General features: G+C 41.4%; 1 protein-coding gene across 1 annotated transcript in view; it reads left to right on the top strand.

Annotated features, from left to right (window-relative positions):
• cacna1bb (calcium channel, voltage-dependent, N type, alpha 1B subunit, b) overlaps positions 1-17092 on the top strand; it is a 242922-nt gene that overhangs the window by 102279 nt on the left and 123551 nt on the right. The window contains exon 8 of the mRNA XM_040000034.1: positions 607-794. Coding sequence (XP_039855968.1) covers positions 607-794 — 188 coding nt within the window. The remainder of the gene's footprint in view (positions 1-606; positions 795-17092) is intronic.

Genomic DNA, 17092 nt, shown 5'->3' with positions numbered 1-17092 from the left:
TGTGTGGGGTGGTGAAGGCAGGCAGGTAGTGCGGTTGGTGATACTGGAGTGTGACTGAGAATACTGAGAGGGTTTGTGTCCAGAATCCAAAAGGTGAACCTTAGTGGTGGTGTTGTGCCATAGCAGGCTGGCAGAGCAGGAGAGACGCCGACAAGGCAAGCAAACAAGGAACTTGACTCTTGAGCTAGAGGCTGTTACCAACTTAGGAGGGTTGGTGAACTGGCCTAAATACCCTCCCTTGATTGCCCAGAATTAACTCCAGGTGTGCTGCTGGGGTGAGTGGATGGTAGGCCCGCAGCAAGTCGGGTACAGGAGGCAGGGATCCACACAGGCCACACCCAGCTGCTCACGCAGACTATGACACAGATGTGACTAATGGACCTGTGGTGTATTTTTCTTTGTAAGTGTTGTAGCCATGAACGATGACTGATTAGGATTAGATGGTTGGACTTTTTGGAAGAATGTGAAACATTTTGGAAACATTGGGATAACTCTGGTTGGTTACGCACACAAGTGCAGGAACAAGTCTATGCTGTATATGTCTAGTAGATTTAAACAGGCTGGCAGAATCATTTTCCTTTCTCTCTGTATCTCTCTTTTGGTCAGATGAGAGAACAGCTGACTGGCCTTGTGGTAATGAGCCCCCAGCGAGGACCTGTCCCAGTGGGAGCGAGTGTAAAGTGTACTGGACCGGACCCAACTTTGGTATTACCAACTTCGACAACATCCTTTTCGCAGTGCTTACTGTCTTCCAGTGCATTACCATGGAGGGCTGGGTGGACATCCTTTACAGCGTGAGTCTATCCACACTAAAACTTTGAACATCCACTTATTTGCTATATTATCCACAGAGATGTTATTTTTCCTCATTCTTCATCAACTTTTCCAGTTTTATTATCTCCATATTTTTATCTCTCTTTTTTGAGAATGATATCAGGATATGTATTTTGCTGATCTGAAGAGCATGAACCCTTGTTCTAATTCTATGCACTGATCACAATAGTTTTATACTGTAGATACTTGTGGCTTGACTTAATTTCTTGTTCTATTTTTGCATTGAGATAAACCATGAAAGTGCATGAATCTCATGACCTTTCCTCTAGCACTTCCCTCAGTGCAACCTTTACAGTGTTGGCCTACCACTGGAGGTTAAGGTTAGACGAGCAGAATCATGCTGTTTTTAGCTTGTTTACCTGGCAGAACTTTAAATTTTCTGAAAAAAAAATTGTGCTTTGGGTCTGTGTGACCTGTTTCCTCCACACTCACATGGAGCACACATTGACACCTGGAACCACCAAGGTATTTCACATTGATTCATTCATAAAACTTGCAAACTTTGGACTACTTCATCTTTGACCATGCCTTTTTGTATGCATACTGTAAAACAATTGCTCAAATGTTGAACAAGTAAACAGGGGTTCGCTTCAGTGTGTCAGTGTCAGTCTAGGTTTCTGTTTGTATGGTAGTGTCACTGTTCAGTGTTAGTGTCCCTGTGCATTCACATCCACAGAATACGAGTCAGTCTGTTTCTTTTAAACGGAAACAGGAAAAAAGTCTTACGCTTCAACGCTTCATAAAAAAGACCAGCCCCCAAACAAATTAGAAGTTAAATGACCATAAATGAAATGAGAGAAGAGCTTAAAGAAGAATGTTGTCCACTCACTGGTGTTTATCTCCGATTGGTTATGATAAAGCAATCAGCAGTAACAAGTAAGTACGTAATGGAAAAATACATAAAAATTATCAGTCGTGTTGAAGAGATTGTTCAACCCAAAGAGAGACAGAGAACCAGAGTGCACTTGAGTGGAGTCAGAAAGTCACTTAAATTAAAAGATGCAAAGCACTGCACACTGATGGCAGGAAAAAAATGTCTCAAAATGAGAAAAGAGTAAGCGAGAGAAAACGTGGGATATCCGACAACAATCTGACAAAGGTTGAGACAGACTAAAAGCAAACACACATGGAGGGAAGGACAGTAAGGAGTCTGTAAACTAAATCAGGCAGTAATGAGAGCAGAAAACTGGAAGGGAAAAGCCAGACAGAGGGAAACACAAGCAGGCACATTAACCCTTTAAAGCCGGTCGGAGCGGACACGCTCCATTTTGCGTAACTATTTTTAAATCCTGGTAGCACTGCAACCACGTAAGCTAGCGCAATAATTTTTTTTGCATATGAAACCGGAGGAGTTGTACTTACATCTTATGCCATCAGCTTGTCCTAGGTCACAGTTTCCTTCCACATATAGCTTTGCAAAAACTGCATAAAAAGCACATAATAAGCAGCAAAGCACAAAAACATAATATTCCAGAAACACGCTTTGCCGATCTGATCAGCTGTTCGTAACACTTCCTATGTCCATCAGCGTGAACTATCGCATGTCCGACATGACCTGCCCGAAACCGGAAGTGACGTCATTTTGCGGAAATGTAGTTTTTTACCATCGTGGCCTCATGAGCCTCTACTGGTGTTTTTAAAAGTTATGTTTGACTTCACGACTTTCTGTGTCGTTTCTGGGATGCTGAGGACTCATATTGCACTGCTGGAAATAGTTTATTTTGATGCATATGCTGTTATTTTGCAAATTTGCACTATAGTGCAAATTTGCAAAATAACAGCATATGCAGGAAAAACGAAAAAATATATTATAATATATTTTTTCGTTTTTCCTGCAGTATATGAAAATTGGTGTATCTCAAAAATAAAACTATGAAGACACTTAAAATAAATTTCCTTTGGTGGGAAACTAGTTTGTGCAACTTTTTTGTATTTACAGTTTTGAGGGATAAGCCTCTTAAATTTCTCTAACTAGAAATATATGTTAAAAAAACCAAAACGATTTTAAATTTTTTTGTAGTTTATTGCACTTTTTTGCAATTTATGTAATTACTATGCACTTAATGCAGACATATTATTAAAATTTGGGCTACAGTGGTTGTATTGATGTATAGCAAATTGAAATGCTCCAAAAAAATAGCTCCACAGCATGTAAAAATATACTATAAGCTCTGGCGGACTTGGTTCTATGGTAGGTCTTAAAGGGTTAAAAAGAAAAACACTTAGCAAAACAAGAGCTGGATATACAAATAAAAAATAACAAACACTAAGGATAATTACATGGATAATATAAATCTGTGAATCATAAAAACAGGAATTTATCACTTCAGTGAGGAAACTTGCAAGTAGGGGCATCCATCCATTTTCTTTTACTTATGTGAAGTTGGATCATCATGTTATTCGAGATGCTCTTTCTTCTTATGACGTTTTCAGTCCTGCTAAGGGAACACGAGGCACTCCCAGGTCAGACAAGATATATAATCTCACCAGCGAGTTCTGGGTCTATACTGCGGGGCCTCCTCCCTTTGGGCATGCCCACAAAGGGAGACATCCCGATCATATACCCAAACCACCTCAGCTGGCTTTTCAGTGGGAAGGAGTGAGTCTAGTTTGAGCTCCCTCAGGATGTCTGGGAGTACGTGATGTGAAATAGAGTACTGCCACTAACATTGCAGTATTACGACAAATGAAAGACATAAAAATCAGAGAGGAAGCTTTTTAAATTACAGGCTGTGCTCTGCAAAGCAAGTAGAAAAATGTGATATTTTTATTGGAATACCAGTTAAAGCATAAAGATGTGATCAATTGTGGCTGGAAGGAAAGGGAAAGATAAGCAATTTGGTTGGCACACTGAAAATTAAAGACTCACCCAAGATTCATTATGCACATTCACAAACATCACAGAAGAAACAACAACACTGGCTGTTTTTTTCCAAAAGAAAGCGGCTGTAAATTTACTCTGTGGTTTTATTTTAGGGCATGAAGATGCCTCTTTCTCCCAGAGCCTTCTTAATTCTGTCAAACATAAATCTTAGATTTATTTTCTGTTTGTTTGTTGTGATGCAAAGACACATTTTCCACAGCTGGAGCCACCAGAGCACATTAAAGGATGAGAGGAAACATAAGAAAAGAGGGAGCCTAAATGTCACGTAACATTCTGTGCTTGGACTCAAAACAGAGATTTCTTGTGTCTTAGACAACTGGGTCACTGGGTTAAACCCCTCCAGCCTTTTAAGTTTCTAGTACTTTTCGTTTCTATCATATACCCAGACAGTTTTGTTATCTAAACTCCAGCACCTCTTTTTTTTTCAGTGCAGACAAAAGCGTGATAGTGCCTTGTGAAAACACACGATGCTAGAATTCAAGAGAAAAGATTCCCTAAAGGATGAGGGCTGTTCAGCCAAGCAGAATTAGGAAATAGCAACATGTCTGGGCCGATGTGGCAATGTCCATTTTTATCCAGAGCTTCTTGTTTTTTATTATTTTAACCCAATTAAAAATTGTAAACCAAAGTATCATTTATTGCAGTAGTAGTACTTACCAAATGTTGGGGATTTAGATGATTAAAGTTGCAGCTGCATGTCTTTAACTAAAGAGACATTCAGCTGCCCTGTATTGTGGTTTAATTCACAGTTCAAATTTCTTTGCATCTTAGTAGTTAGCAGGGACATTATGGTTTGGTTTGGTTAGGTTATTTAAAGGTTTTTGAGCAGAATTACACACAGTAATGTACAGATTTGCATTAAAAAAATCACCAGACAAAATGACCTCCAAATCTGAGGCCATGGTTCTCAGCCGGAAAAGGGTGGAGTGCCCACTCTGGGTCGGGGATGAGTTCCTGCCCCAAGTGGAGGAGTTCAAGTATCTCGGGGTCTTGTTCGCGAGTGATGGGAGAAGAGAGCCGGAGATCGACAGACGGTCCGTCACGGTGAAGAGAGAGCTGAGTGTAAAAGCGAAGCTCTCAATTTACCGGTCGATCTACGTCCCTACCCTCACCTATGGCCACCAGCTGTGGGTAGTGACCGAAAGAACGAGATTGCGGATACAAGCGGCGGAAATGAGCTTCCTCCGAAGGGTGGCTGGCCTCTCCCTTAGAGATAGGGTGAGAAGTTCAGCCATCCGGGAGGGGCTCAGAGTAGAGCCGCTGCTGCTCCACATCGAAAGGAGCCAGCTGAGGTGGTTCGGGCATCTGACAAGGATGCCTCCTGGGTGAGGTGTTCCAGGCATGTCCCACCAGGAGGAGGCCCCGGGGCAGACCCAGGACACGCTGGAGAGATTATATATCTTGGCTGGCCTGGGAACGCCTTGGTGTTCCCCCGGATAAGCTAGAGGAGGTGGCTGGGGAGAGGGAGGTCTGGGCTTCTCTGCTTAGGCTGCTGGCCCCGTTACCCGGCCCCGGATAAAGCGGGTGAAGATGAATGGATGGAAATCACCAGACATTAGGCGTGCTGCAAATTAAAAGTAATTAGCTGAACTGCAGAAGGATTCTATATCATTAAAGATACAAAAAAGCAGGACATTATGTATCATTTTCATGCAAACCAAACTGAAACTGGAAAAATTAGGAGATCGTGTTCTCCAAAAGTATCACAAGCTAATCTGGATGCACAGAGACTCATGTCAGACTGCTCTTGTTAGATATCGTCTAATTTTTGTTTCCATGAATATTTCCCAGTTACATGCAAGCCTGTCTTAAAAGCATGTTTCATTTCCTGCTGCATTCTTCCTTGTTACTCCTTTAAACCCCCACTGTGATGTTTTCATTGCCTTCATTTCAAAGGCGGAGAATCTGTCTGCAAAACTGCCACAAATACTGTGACCTCACTAAATCAGAGGGAATACATAATCGCCTTGGTGCTGTTGGTGTGATCCTCCTTTAAATGCATATGCAATGATTAGACAGCTGCACCTTGCAAACGCTTGAACGGGTGACAAAGTGCGACTCCAGCCTGGTGAATGGCTCATACAATATGCATCTGAAAAACATAAGTGCATTTGCCCTAATTATGGGTGATTAATGATGAATTCATCCATTTATTTGCTCAATAAATAAATACAGCTAAATTCTGTTACTTATGTTTCTTCTTCCTGTTTTCCTCTGTTAATCATCCCTTGCTCTCCCTGTGTTTACATCCTTCTTTCATTCCCCCAAACACGTCTCCTTTGCTTTTCCCTGCCTTATTTCTTTCTCTTTTTCCCTGCATTCTCTTCTCCCACAAGAGAGCAGCTAACTGGTACTACAGCGGGAGCCGCTTACAGAGCCATCTTTCCTTCTTTTCTTCTTCTCGCTCTTCCTCAATTCACTTCAAACATCTCCTGTTGCTTTTTCTGGCTCATTATCCTAAGCATTGCAGCCGCGCACCGCTGTGATCCAAGAATGCCTTTCCTCTCAGTCAGAACATTTTCTTTGCATTTTCCGCCTTTTACATTTCGTTCTGCTCAAAGTCATCCCTTTTTGATACACCAGTTATTTTTACTCTGACCAGTTTGTTTTGGCTTTTATCGCTGTATTTCTTGCCCACGTCTCCAACAAGAAAATTGTGTCCATGCACAAATGCAGAATGTGTATATACCTTCATTTCATCGTCTTTATGCCTAGGCATGGTCCTTTTTTTTCTTCTCTGCCATTGTGGAAATGTTTGTATGTGCATGAGCCTGATTTCTGCTCCCATATTTATTGATGAGTAACTGTAGACACTCCTATATCACTTAGTGTGAAACTGAGTCACTTATTGAGATGTGGAGAAAAGGCAATGTGCTGAAGAAATTGTGTTAGAGGCTATCAACTCTGTAATTTCAAAGCAAAGTCAACTGTAAAGGTAAAAACTAACAACACCTATACTCACCTGGCCAACCTCAGATACCTCGAATAAATAAAAAAATAAACCTGATAAAATTTGGTGCATACTACAAGTGTCTTCACACACTTCTGTGTGCGATGGAAATTGTTATGACAAGAAATGCAAGCTCTTAGAAGTTAGAATTTACAAAAAAACTGCCGCCCCTTATTTTTTCCACACTTCATCAATCTTTTCTACTTATTTTTCTTTTGGGGTAGCCAATCATCTGGCTCTCTCTCACCTTATTCCTACCATCCTCCTCTGTCACACCAACCCTCTGCATGTCCTCCTTCACTGCATCTGTGAATGGTCTCTGTGGTCTTTCTCTCAACATCCTCTGTGTGATGTATACACTATCCCTTCTCCTTAAAACTGCTGTCTTGTAAACTTTCCTTTTCACTCTTGCTACTTCTGTCACAAATCACCCCACTCTTCTCCATCCCTGCCTGCCCTCGCTCCTTTAACTGACTTGTGCACTATTCATTGCTTTGGATGGTTGATCTAAGGTATTTCAACTCCAGTCTTCACTTGCTCTCATAAAAACACATTTTCAGACACATGTGAACTCATAATTGTCCCACAAATCATCTTGGAAAGAAAATGGGCCCCACACAAAAAGTTATGACATAACACTGTTTACCATCCGATGCTCAGTTGAGATCTGTGCACTTACATCCAATAATTGGTTGGCCAAACCATTCTCCTTCTCTCTTCATACCTGTGTATCTAAAGTCTGCAGTCTGCACACCAGGACCAAACAGCTATTCTGTCCATAGTGCTCCATTAACCTCCAGTAGCTGTGTGCCTGCACAAAATCCGCCTTTGCATTCAGGAGACAGAACACCTCTCGTAGTGTTGTGTTTTTCCACAATCAGTTATGTAGTTTCACATTTGGATGTCTAATTTTTACAAATATTTTATTCCATGATTTAATTTTGAATATTTTGAGAACCTTGCCAGACATGCCATTTCCTGCACACATCAGGGATGTCGATGATTAGAGATCATTTAAGCATATGATTAAGGGAGGCAGGCTAGTTTTTAAAGTACTTTGGCTTATCTAATTGCTGTTTTGGGGTTTTATTTCACCACTCATATGCAGTATTGGGCTCAGTGGACAGTGTTTGTGTCAGGGTTCCTGGGTCATTGACCCAGTGATTTCAGTTTGTTCATGTTCAGTTTATTTTGCCACATCAATGTTGTTCTCACTTCCTGTTTTTCCCGTATCAGCTCGTCTCTCATGTCGTTAGCCAGATTATGTTCAGCTGTGTACTCACCGGTCTCTCATTATCATCCGCATCAGTCTGTGTGTTTAAGTCCTCAGTTTCCTCCAGTTCTTTGTTGTGTCATTGATGTTGATGTTGTCTACGCCATACGTGTTTCCAGTCCAGCCAGCCAGTTCTATCTTTTCAGTTCAGCCAGCTATCTCCGTTCAGTCAGCCCTCCGTTTCATGTCCTGTTTCATACGCTCATCATAATAAATCCCCAGTCTTCACCTACCTGTGAGTCCTGTGTTTGGCTTCTGTCTTCCTCGCCACGACACAAAACCTGACAGTTTGATTTGCTATCTTTGAAAAACTTTACTTTTTTCTTTTTACATCTTTCTCTTTAGCCATAAAAATACTATATTAGTATTGGTTTAATATTCAAAATGTGTTGGAAAGTTATACTGAGGTTAAGTTAAATAAATTTCCCTCTAAAAAGTTTTTTAAACTAAGAAAATATTGCATGTCCTGTTGTCACATAATATAAAGAGTTGAGATTAGAATACTGTCTATAATGCTATTTAGCTGTTATACTGCGGTACTCATACTTTGATCTTTTTAGTGGTTTGTTATTTCTAGTATTGAGTATTAAGTTTCTAAGGTTTTAAAATCTAAAACCAAATTCCTCCTAAACAGGTTTTTAATTTGCATGTGCTGTTGTGGCTATATTTTCTGTTTTCATGAGGTTGCAGTGGACGCATACAGTATATAGATTCCCCTTTTGTACCTTGTGATTTTATAGTAGCTCAGTGCTTATATTACTTTCTTTAAAGGCATCATCATTTTCAGTATGCATGTAACGGTATGAAATGAGCTCTGTTTCTACAGCAGTTTGTTAAAGTGAACAGTATAATACCAATAATTTTCAAATTCTAAGATGTAAGGCATAGCCACCAGGTAACAGTAACCTTATAAATCCACATGCTGCTCATTTATCAGATTGCTTGTAGGAATTCTGGGTTACTTTTATTTCTTTAGGTTAAATATTTCAGAGGCAGTTGACATACTGTATGTGTCTGGATAATTATTGTAGGTTACACAGTGCAAAAGTTTTCACATTTGCAATTCAAACAGCCACCATTTTTCTGTGGTTATATTTCGTGAAAGCTTTGTAGCTATGTACAGTCCCGATCAAAAGTTTAAGACCACTTGAAAAATGGCAACAAATCATATTTTGCATGGTTGGATCTTAGCAAGGTTCCAAGCAGAGCTTCAACATGCAATAAAAAGACATGAGAGTGAGACAAAACATTTTTTGAGCATGCAGTTTAATGAACTCAACGCTTAAACTGAGACAGGCTGTTTTACAGCTGATCAATAGTTTAGGACCACATCCCTTTAAAAGGCCAAATCTGTGCATTGTCATTTTCTGTCAGATAGTCACACTGGCGTACTGATAGCAAAGGCAAAAAAAAAAAAAGTGTGGTCGGTTGTTGAACTGCATAAGCAGGGTCTCTCACAGCGCGCCATCACTGCTGAGGTCGGACGCAGTAAGAAAGTCATTTGGGACTTCTTAAATGATCCTGAGGCTTATGGAACAAAAAAGTGAAGTGGAAGACCCCCCAAAATTTCACCAGCACTGAGCCAAAGGATCCAGTTGGCTGTCCATCATGACACTGGGTGGTCCTTACGTTACTGGTGCAGACTGCAGCCCCATAACCATCAGACGGCATCTGAGACTGAAGGGCTTTAAAAACAAAAAACATCTTCAAAGGCCTCGTCTCCTTGAACGCCACAGAACTGAGTGTTTGGACTTTGCTAGAGAGCACCAAACATGGGACATTGAAAGGTGGAAGAAAGTTTTATTCTCAGATGAGAAAATATGTAACCTTGATGGTCCTGATGGTTTCCAACGTTACTGGCATGACAAGCTGATCCCACCTGAGATGTTTTCTACACACCATAATGTGTGGGCACCATAAAGGTCTGGGGAGCTTTTCCCTTCGGTGGAACAATGAAGCTTCAGGAGGTGCAGGGGCTTCAAACAGCCGCTGGCTATGTCCAGATGCTTCAGAGAGCATCCCTCATGACTGAGGGCCCTCGTCTGTGTGGTAACGACTGGGTTTTTCAAAAGGACAATGCTGGACTTCTTCCAGGAGAATAACATCGCTCTTTTGGACCATGCTGTGTGTTTCCCTGATCTAAATCCAATTGAGAACCTTTGGGGATGGAAGGCAAGGGAAGTTTACAACTTTTGTCCTATTTATCCCCATTAAAGTGTCCATGCAATAAACTGATGATGGCTTATGTTTTCCATGCAGTCTTTGTGACAGTGTAACATGTTACACTGTCACATATAAAGGAATAAAAAATTGTTGTAAATGCTTTTTCTTTTCAGAATGTCTCAGTGCAAGTGCAGTCTTCTGTGAGCTTCTGTTTTTTCCTACTTCCATTTCATTTTAATCAAATTTGGTTTGTTTTTGTTTTTTTGCTTTTGCTAGCGCTTTTCTATTATCTGGTGTTTTCTTTGTTTACAGTGCCTTTGACCTCTCACTGCAAAAAAACAAAGAAAGTCTCAGGACTCTAAAAACGGGGGGATCAATTGCAGAATAAAGTAAGCTGGCAATTTAAATGTGGTTTATCAAAAATAAATAAACCAACAGAAAAACAGAAGGCATTTAAAGACGGTGTGGCAGGTTGTCAGGCAAACAAAACCAGATGGTAGGGTAAAGGTTGTGGCAAAAACAAGTAATCTAAGCAAAAAGACAGACAAACAAGGCTGGAGAGTTTTATGGAAACACACAAAAAACAATCTGGAAGGGAACTGAAAGTTAAAAGCGTAATATCCATTTTAGGTGTACTCATGCAAGGTAATCCAACTGTGCCCAAACATATTTGCCGTCGCCTGGCCTGTTTGAAGAGGTGGGTATGGGTCTGGTTCAGTTAGGCCTCAGTCACACTGGCGTAGAGACTAGTTGGTGACGCTCTGACAACCTCTGTTCAATGGGGAAAAATGTGTAATCCCTGATGGACTGGCAAGTGGTTATTGGAGGTCAAGGGCCAAAAAAGTCACAAAGATACCACTGCATGGTAGACCCTTCAAACACCTGCCAAGTGCTCTCCAAGCAGCTGTGTAACTTTGTGGGCTGTGGCACAAACTGGAAACAGAGACGGTTCACTTCAAAGTCAGATGTGCATCACAGCTAAAACCAAAAGTATTTCAACTTTTACTTTGTACCCAGTCTGCATTGCACTCTTTGCAGTTTCACAACAGCTTAGGGAGTAGTTAACAAGTTGCAGACACGTCACTGTCTTCCATACAAACTACAAAATCAACAGATTTTCCATGCAATAGCCTCTATACGACCAATTTCACCTAACAAACAGCAAGCAACTTCCTGCAACTCCTCACCAACCAGTTGTGAAATAAACGGGGTTTTTTTTCTTAGCAACCTGTGATTACTATGCGCTCACTGACTGATCTCTAGGCCTGCATGATTGGGGCTTAGCAATCAGTTGAGATGTTAGGCCTAAATCATTAAGCACAGCGCAGGCCAGGAGGGGAGTGAAGATGGCGACCATTCATTCTCTGGTAACATGGCCTAGTGAAAATACATCCATTGCACTGACTTGTTTTAATAAATCCCAAAACCCAAATCAGACCTTATATTAAAGATTAATAGGATAGTGCTAAACAATTTTTCTTTGGCTTCCTCCATCAGGCTGTGTGAAGTGGGACGTTTGATTTTTCTTCCTCCTATCTTGACCAGAAAACTCTGGCAAAAATAATTTTAAATCTCGAGTGCTTTTTCTGTGATTAAATAAAGGTTAAATAAATAAAATATAATGAGCCGATCGAGTGGTAGCAACGGTCAAGAGGATCGGGCCACTGGGAGCTAAAGAAAATGTATAAAGATTTCATAAAGTACTGTTGCTGCAGTTGAACCAAAGGAATTATGGTGGGAGATAATTCTTAACACTTTATTCACTCATAGCTAATATATTTACTTAGTCAGTTGAAGTCATTGACATTTTTAACTACAAACATTCATGGTGAAGGACCAGATGTAGTTCGTTTTAAAAGAAGCTTTTCCATAATAAACTTCGCTTGTGGGATATATTGAATTTAAAGTTATGTGAAATTCACTTTAGTGAAATCTAAGTGAAAATGAATTTATTCTCTTTGGTAAATAACAATAATTCAAAAAGATCTGTCTTGAATTTTTCTGAGATTCCAACTATGACTAAACAGTATATGAGTCTGGGGGAGCTGTTTCCCCAAGTTCTCCTGGAGTAGATTACGTTATAAATGACACCTAATCCACACATATTAGAAGAGCAAGAGAAGGCTCAGATGAGTTGGAATGAGGCTGGAAGTTCAAGGGAGGGTTAACAAGGAAATACAGGAGATACAAAAACAAATTCAGCAGAATAGCATCGTAAGTGTACTTGTGTGACTGCAGGGAAGCGGAGGCATTAATATCCTGAACCCATATCAATTCATTCTTGGCAAAGAAGGGAAAGGGTGAAGTTTGTGATATCATAAAGTAAGAAGAATCATTCAGGCAGCTTTGTTCTGTAGATTTTATACTTTCTCTCACCCAGATTTCACCTTGCAGATTGATGACTGCGCTGCCGCTGCCCAGAAGGGGATCATTCAGACCTTCTTTTCTAATAGTGCAAAAAAAAAAGAACATGCAAAGTGTCTCTCCCCTTCATTACTATCTTGCCCCACAACCTCCGCCTGACAAGGCCGTTTCCTAGGATCCTGCAGTCTCACAGCAGCTGATATGGTGGAATGAAGCACTGCTGTCTTCCACGTTATCCTGTAGCTTGAGGGAGTGGTTACAATGAAGGTGCATTCATTATGGCAATAGCACTGCAAGCAGCATTAACAATTAAGCGAGGAAATCCAGTTTGAATATTGTGAGCTTCATGACTTTTCTTTTTATAACCTTTTTCTCAACTAAGATGTTGCAGGTCAGAAAATGATCATTCGTTTGAAGAGGCCCTCTAACTCTCTAATTGTAACTAATGACGCAGCTACTTTTTTTCTTGATGATGTAAAGAAGTCTAAAAGACCAATCCAAGACCTGATACGCGCTGAAATCTGCAGTGAAGTCATTAAAACAAGAGGGCAACTTGGTAGGGGGCAGAATGTCACCAAACTCACTCAGCACTCCTTCTTGATGTTATAAGCATGAAGCAGGGGAAAGGGGAAGGCAAATGAAGAGAGATTTCAGCTTATGCTAATGATCAGAATGTTGCCAGCTGCTGCTGAGCTGTGCTTTTCACTTGAGAAAAATATCCTCACGCTATCGGAGTTGTCTTTTTCAGCTAAACCGTGCAGTGCTGGAGGCCAGATTATGGTTGAATACAGATCCATCCAGAGAGAAATTATTACTCCAGAATATTCCAGATTTTCCTTGAAATTAATTTGCTCACAACTAAATAATAATAATGGATTGCATTTATATAGTGCTTTTCTAGACACTCAAAGCACTTTACAATTCCACTATTCATTCACTCTCACGTTCACACACTGGTGGAGGCAATCCACAGTTGCAGCCACAGCTGCCCTGGGGCAGACTGACAGAAGCGAGGCTGCAAGATGAGATTCCCAACCCCCTGAACCACGGTTGCCCAAAAAGTTGACTTGTTGTAATACTAACATTTGCAGGAAAGGCTAAGGCAGGATCACACTTTGTCTTTACATTTCTTTTTTTTTTTTCAAGGTTCAAGGTTCTTTATTTGTCACATGCATAGTTATACAAGTATAACACACAGTGAAATGTAGCCTGACATGCTCCTCGACATGTGCAAAAATTGGGGGGGGGGGGGGGGGGTAGAGGAAGAACATTATATATATATATATATATACATATAGTATATACACTGGGTGAATGTGCAGTAGTAGCAGCAAGCAGGTGAATTCTGTACATTAATATGAATAGACATCTGACTATTTTACAGAATAGACAATATAAACATATTTAAAATTAAAGGAATTTGGAATGTACATTGTGCCTTGGTTTAGTGTCTGGAAGAGAGTCCTGTCTCAGTCAATTATAGATGATGTGAGAGGGCGGGTGTGTGTGTTTAGGGCCCGGATGGCTTGGGGATAGAAGCTCCTCTTGAGTCTCAGTCCTTGCTCGGATGATGCGGAACCTTCTACCAGATTGCAGAAGTTGGAACAGTTTGTTGCCAGGATGGGACGGGTCCTTCAGTATCTGCGCTGCTCTAGTCCGGCATCTCCTGGTGTAGGTGTCCTGAAGCGGGGGGAGAGCAATCCTGCAGCAGCGTTCTGCTGTACGGATCACTCTCTGGAGAGCTTTTTGGTCCTTCACACAGCTGTTCCCAAACCACGATGTCATGTTCTGTGTGAGGATGCTCTCCACAGCGCCTGTATAGAAAATCCTGAGGATCTTTGGAGAGACCCTGAACTTCCTCAGTTGTCGTAGGTGATACAGGCGCTGCCTAGCCTTTTTGGTCTGGACCTGAATGTGGGCAGCCCATGTCAGGTCTGAGGAGATGTGGACACCAAGATACTTGAAGGACTGCTCCCTCTCCACTGGAGCTCCATTGATGATAATGGGCTTGTAGTCTCTGTGCTGACCCCTTCTGAAGTCCACCACCAGCTCCTTGGTCTTGCTGACGTTCAGCTGGAGGTGGTTGTCCTGGCACCATGATGCCAGATTCTTCACTTCATCCATGTAGGCCGCCTCATCGTTGTTGGAGATGGCACCCAACACCACTGTGTCGTCAGCAAACGTCACAATGGTGTTGGAGCCGTGGGTGGCCACACAGTCTGAAGTGTAGAGGGAGTAGAGCAGTGGCGAGAGGACACATCCCTGAGGTGCTCCTGTGTTGATGGTGATGCTGTTAGAGACGCATCTACCCACCCTCACCACCTGAGTTCTGCCAGTGAGGAAGTCCAACACCCATGCACACAGACGGCTGTTAAGTCCCAGATCCCTGAGTAGGGCTGGGCGATATATCGAGTTTTTAAAAAATATCGATATATTTTCATACGAGATATAAGATGTGACAATATCCTTTATATCGATATAGTCTATGTTACGTTATAATTATACTTGTGGAGCACAGCAGCGCAGCAGACGGCCGGTGATGCCGTCTGGTCCCGCCGCTTTCCTTGTGTTCACTCTCCTCAATGCCGCTCGGACGTCATGCTCCGCGATGCTGGTCACCGGTCTCTCGCTGATGACGTCACTGTCCTCGGTAGTCAGGCGGTAGATAGCATTAGCCGCCTGGCTAACCTCAAAACGGGCGTAGAACTGATTCAGCTCGTTGGTGAATGCAGAGTCGGCGTTGATCGGCGCAGTGTCCCTGGCTTTGTAGTCCGTAATGGTACGTAGTCCGTGCCACATACTCCGTGTGTCGCCCTGGTGGAAGCGGGACTCCACACATTCCCGGTACCGGCGTTTGGCATCTCTCACCGCGCGCCGCACACCATATGAGGCCGCTTTGTAGGCGCTCATATCGCCAGTGGCGAGACCCGCGTTGTAGGAGGCGGTCCTGGTGTTTACTGCAGTGCGGATCGATCTGTCCATCCACGGTTTCTGGTTTGGGAATGTGGTGACTCTCGCAGTGGGGATAATCTCCTCCGCTAGCATATTGACGAAGCATACTGCTACTTCCGTAAACTCGTTGATGTCGACTGCGCATGCTTTTTACCAATACATTGTTGTTTTGCAGGTGTGAGTTGCTTTTGTCCCAAACACAACATGCCTGTCCTAAAAACACCTAAAAACAGATTGAAATAACTTTAATTTTCACCTTAAGATTATATTTTAGATCATCATTTTAGATCTTGTTGCCAAAATGCACCAGCAACTAGATCCGAGCTGCACAGCCCATTCTGTCATTTTTCTCTCTCACTGTAATCCCCATGAATCGTTCTTTGGCTAAGTCAATTATTAGGGGTAGTTAACCTTTTAAGCCCACGGGAGAGGGCATGTACCCATTAAATTTTTTTTGCATATGCAACTGTCACGTTTCTGGGTGATTTTGACCCAGCATTTTCAGTTTCTTGTATTTTGGTATTTTTCTGTATTATGGTTTATTTTCTGATTCTTTAGTTATCCTGTTTTGAATATTATAATCCTAGGTTTCAGTGTTATTCTGGTTAAGAGTTTGTTCTTAGGTTTAGTTCAGTGTCTGGTCTGTGCCTATCATGTTTCCTGTTTTACTTTGAAAGTCTGTGTCCTAGGTGAATGTATTGAGTTTTGCTTCCTTTTGGTCTCGTCATGTCTGATTTCTCCCAGCTGTGCTCTCCTCCTGTGTCTCATTCCCCTCCTTATTCCCAGTGTGACAGAACCAGAGGAGTTGTACTTACATAACATGCATTATTAGAAAAAATGTGGTAAAAAAAAAAAAAAAAGATTTTTAATTTTTAATTTCTTTGTAGTTTATTTTGCTTTTTTGCAATTTATGCAGTTACTTTGGGTGTACTGCATACATAGTGTGTGAATGTGTGTGTGAATGGGTGAATGACTGAATGTAGTGTAAAGCACTTTGGGGTCCTTAGGGACTAAGTAAAGCGCTATACAAATACAGGCCATATACCATTTATTAAAATTTAGGATATAATGATTGTATTGATGAATAGCAACTTGAAATGCTCCAGAAAATGACACTACAGCATGTAAAAATGTAAAGATAAGCTCTGGCAGACTTGGTTCTATGGTGTGCTTTAAAAAGGCAAGATTAAAGGTCATGGGGAAAGGTCATGGTCATGGTTTTAAGCATGGTGTGTTCTCTTTTTAGTGGGTAGAAATGAACCAACCTTGGTGTCATGTTTAAAAGTTGCAAGCTAGAAGTTTCATTCCAACCTTAGTCTGTATAGAAATAATGGCATAGCCAGTCCTTCTACAAGCAAGTCCAGGGAAAAGGAATTGAAAAGATGTTACAGTGTCTTTGCCGTAGCTGCTATGATGTTAGGGCCTATGCTTTGAAGCCTTGAGCTGAACGTTTTTTCCAGTGCCATTATATTTTTTTGACATCATAAGTAAGGGTGGATCTGACGGAGGAACTGAGGAAATTTTCCAAATGCTTTAAATATAAATAAAAACAGGGTGGAATGATTTGCAGATAAAGTAGCCTTTTTAAGAAAAAATATTAGCTCATTTTTAATTTGATGGCAGCAACACTACTCAGCAACAAAAGCCTGGGGAAGTAAGTGGTCCTAAAAAG

The sequence above is a fragment of the Simochromis diagramma genome, unplaced genomic scaffold, assembly GCF_900408965.1.
Source record: "Simochromis diagramma unplaced genomic scaffold, fSimDia1.1 OVJJ01000596.1, whole genome shotgun sequence".
NCBI classification, from domain to species: domain Eukaryota; kingdom Metazoa; phylum Chordata; class Actinopteri; order Cichliformes; family Cichlidae; genus Simochromis; species Simochromis diagramma.
Note: the sequence above shows the minus strand (reverse complement) of the source record. Positions and strands in the feature narration are given on the sequence as shown.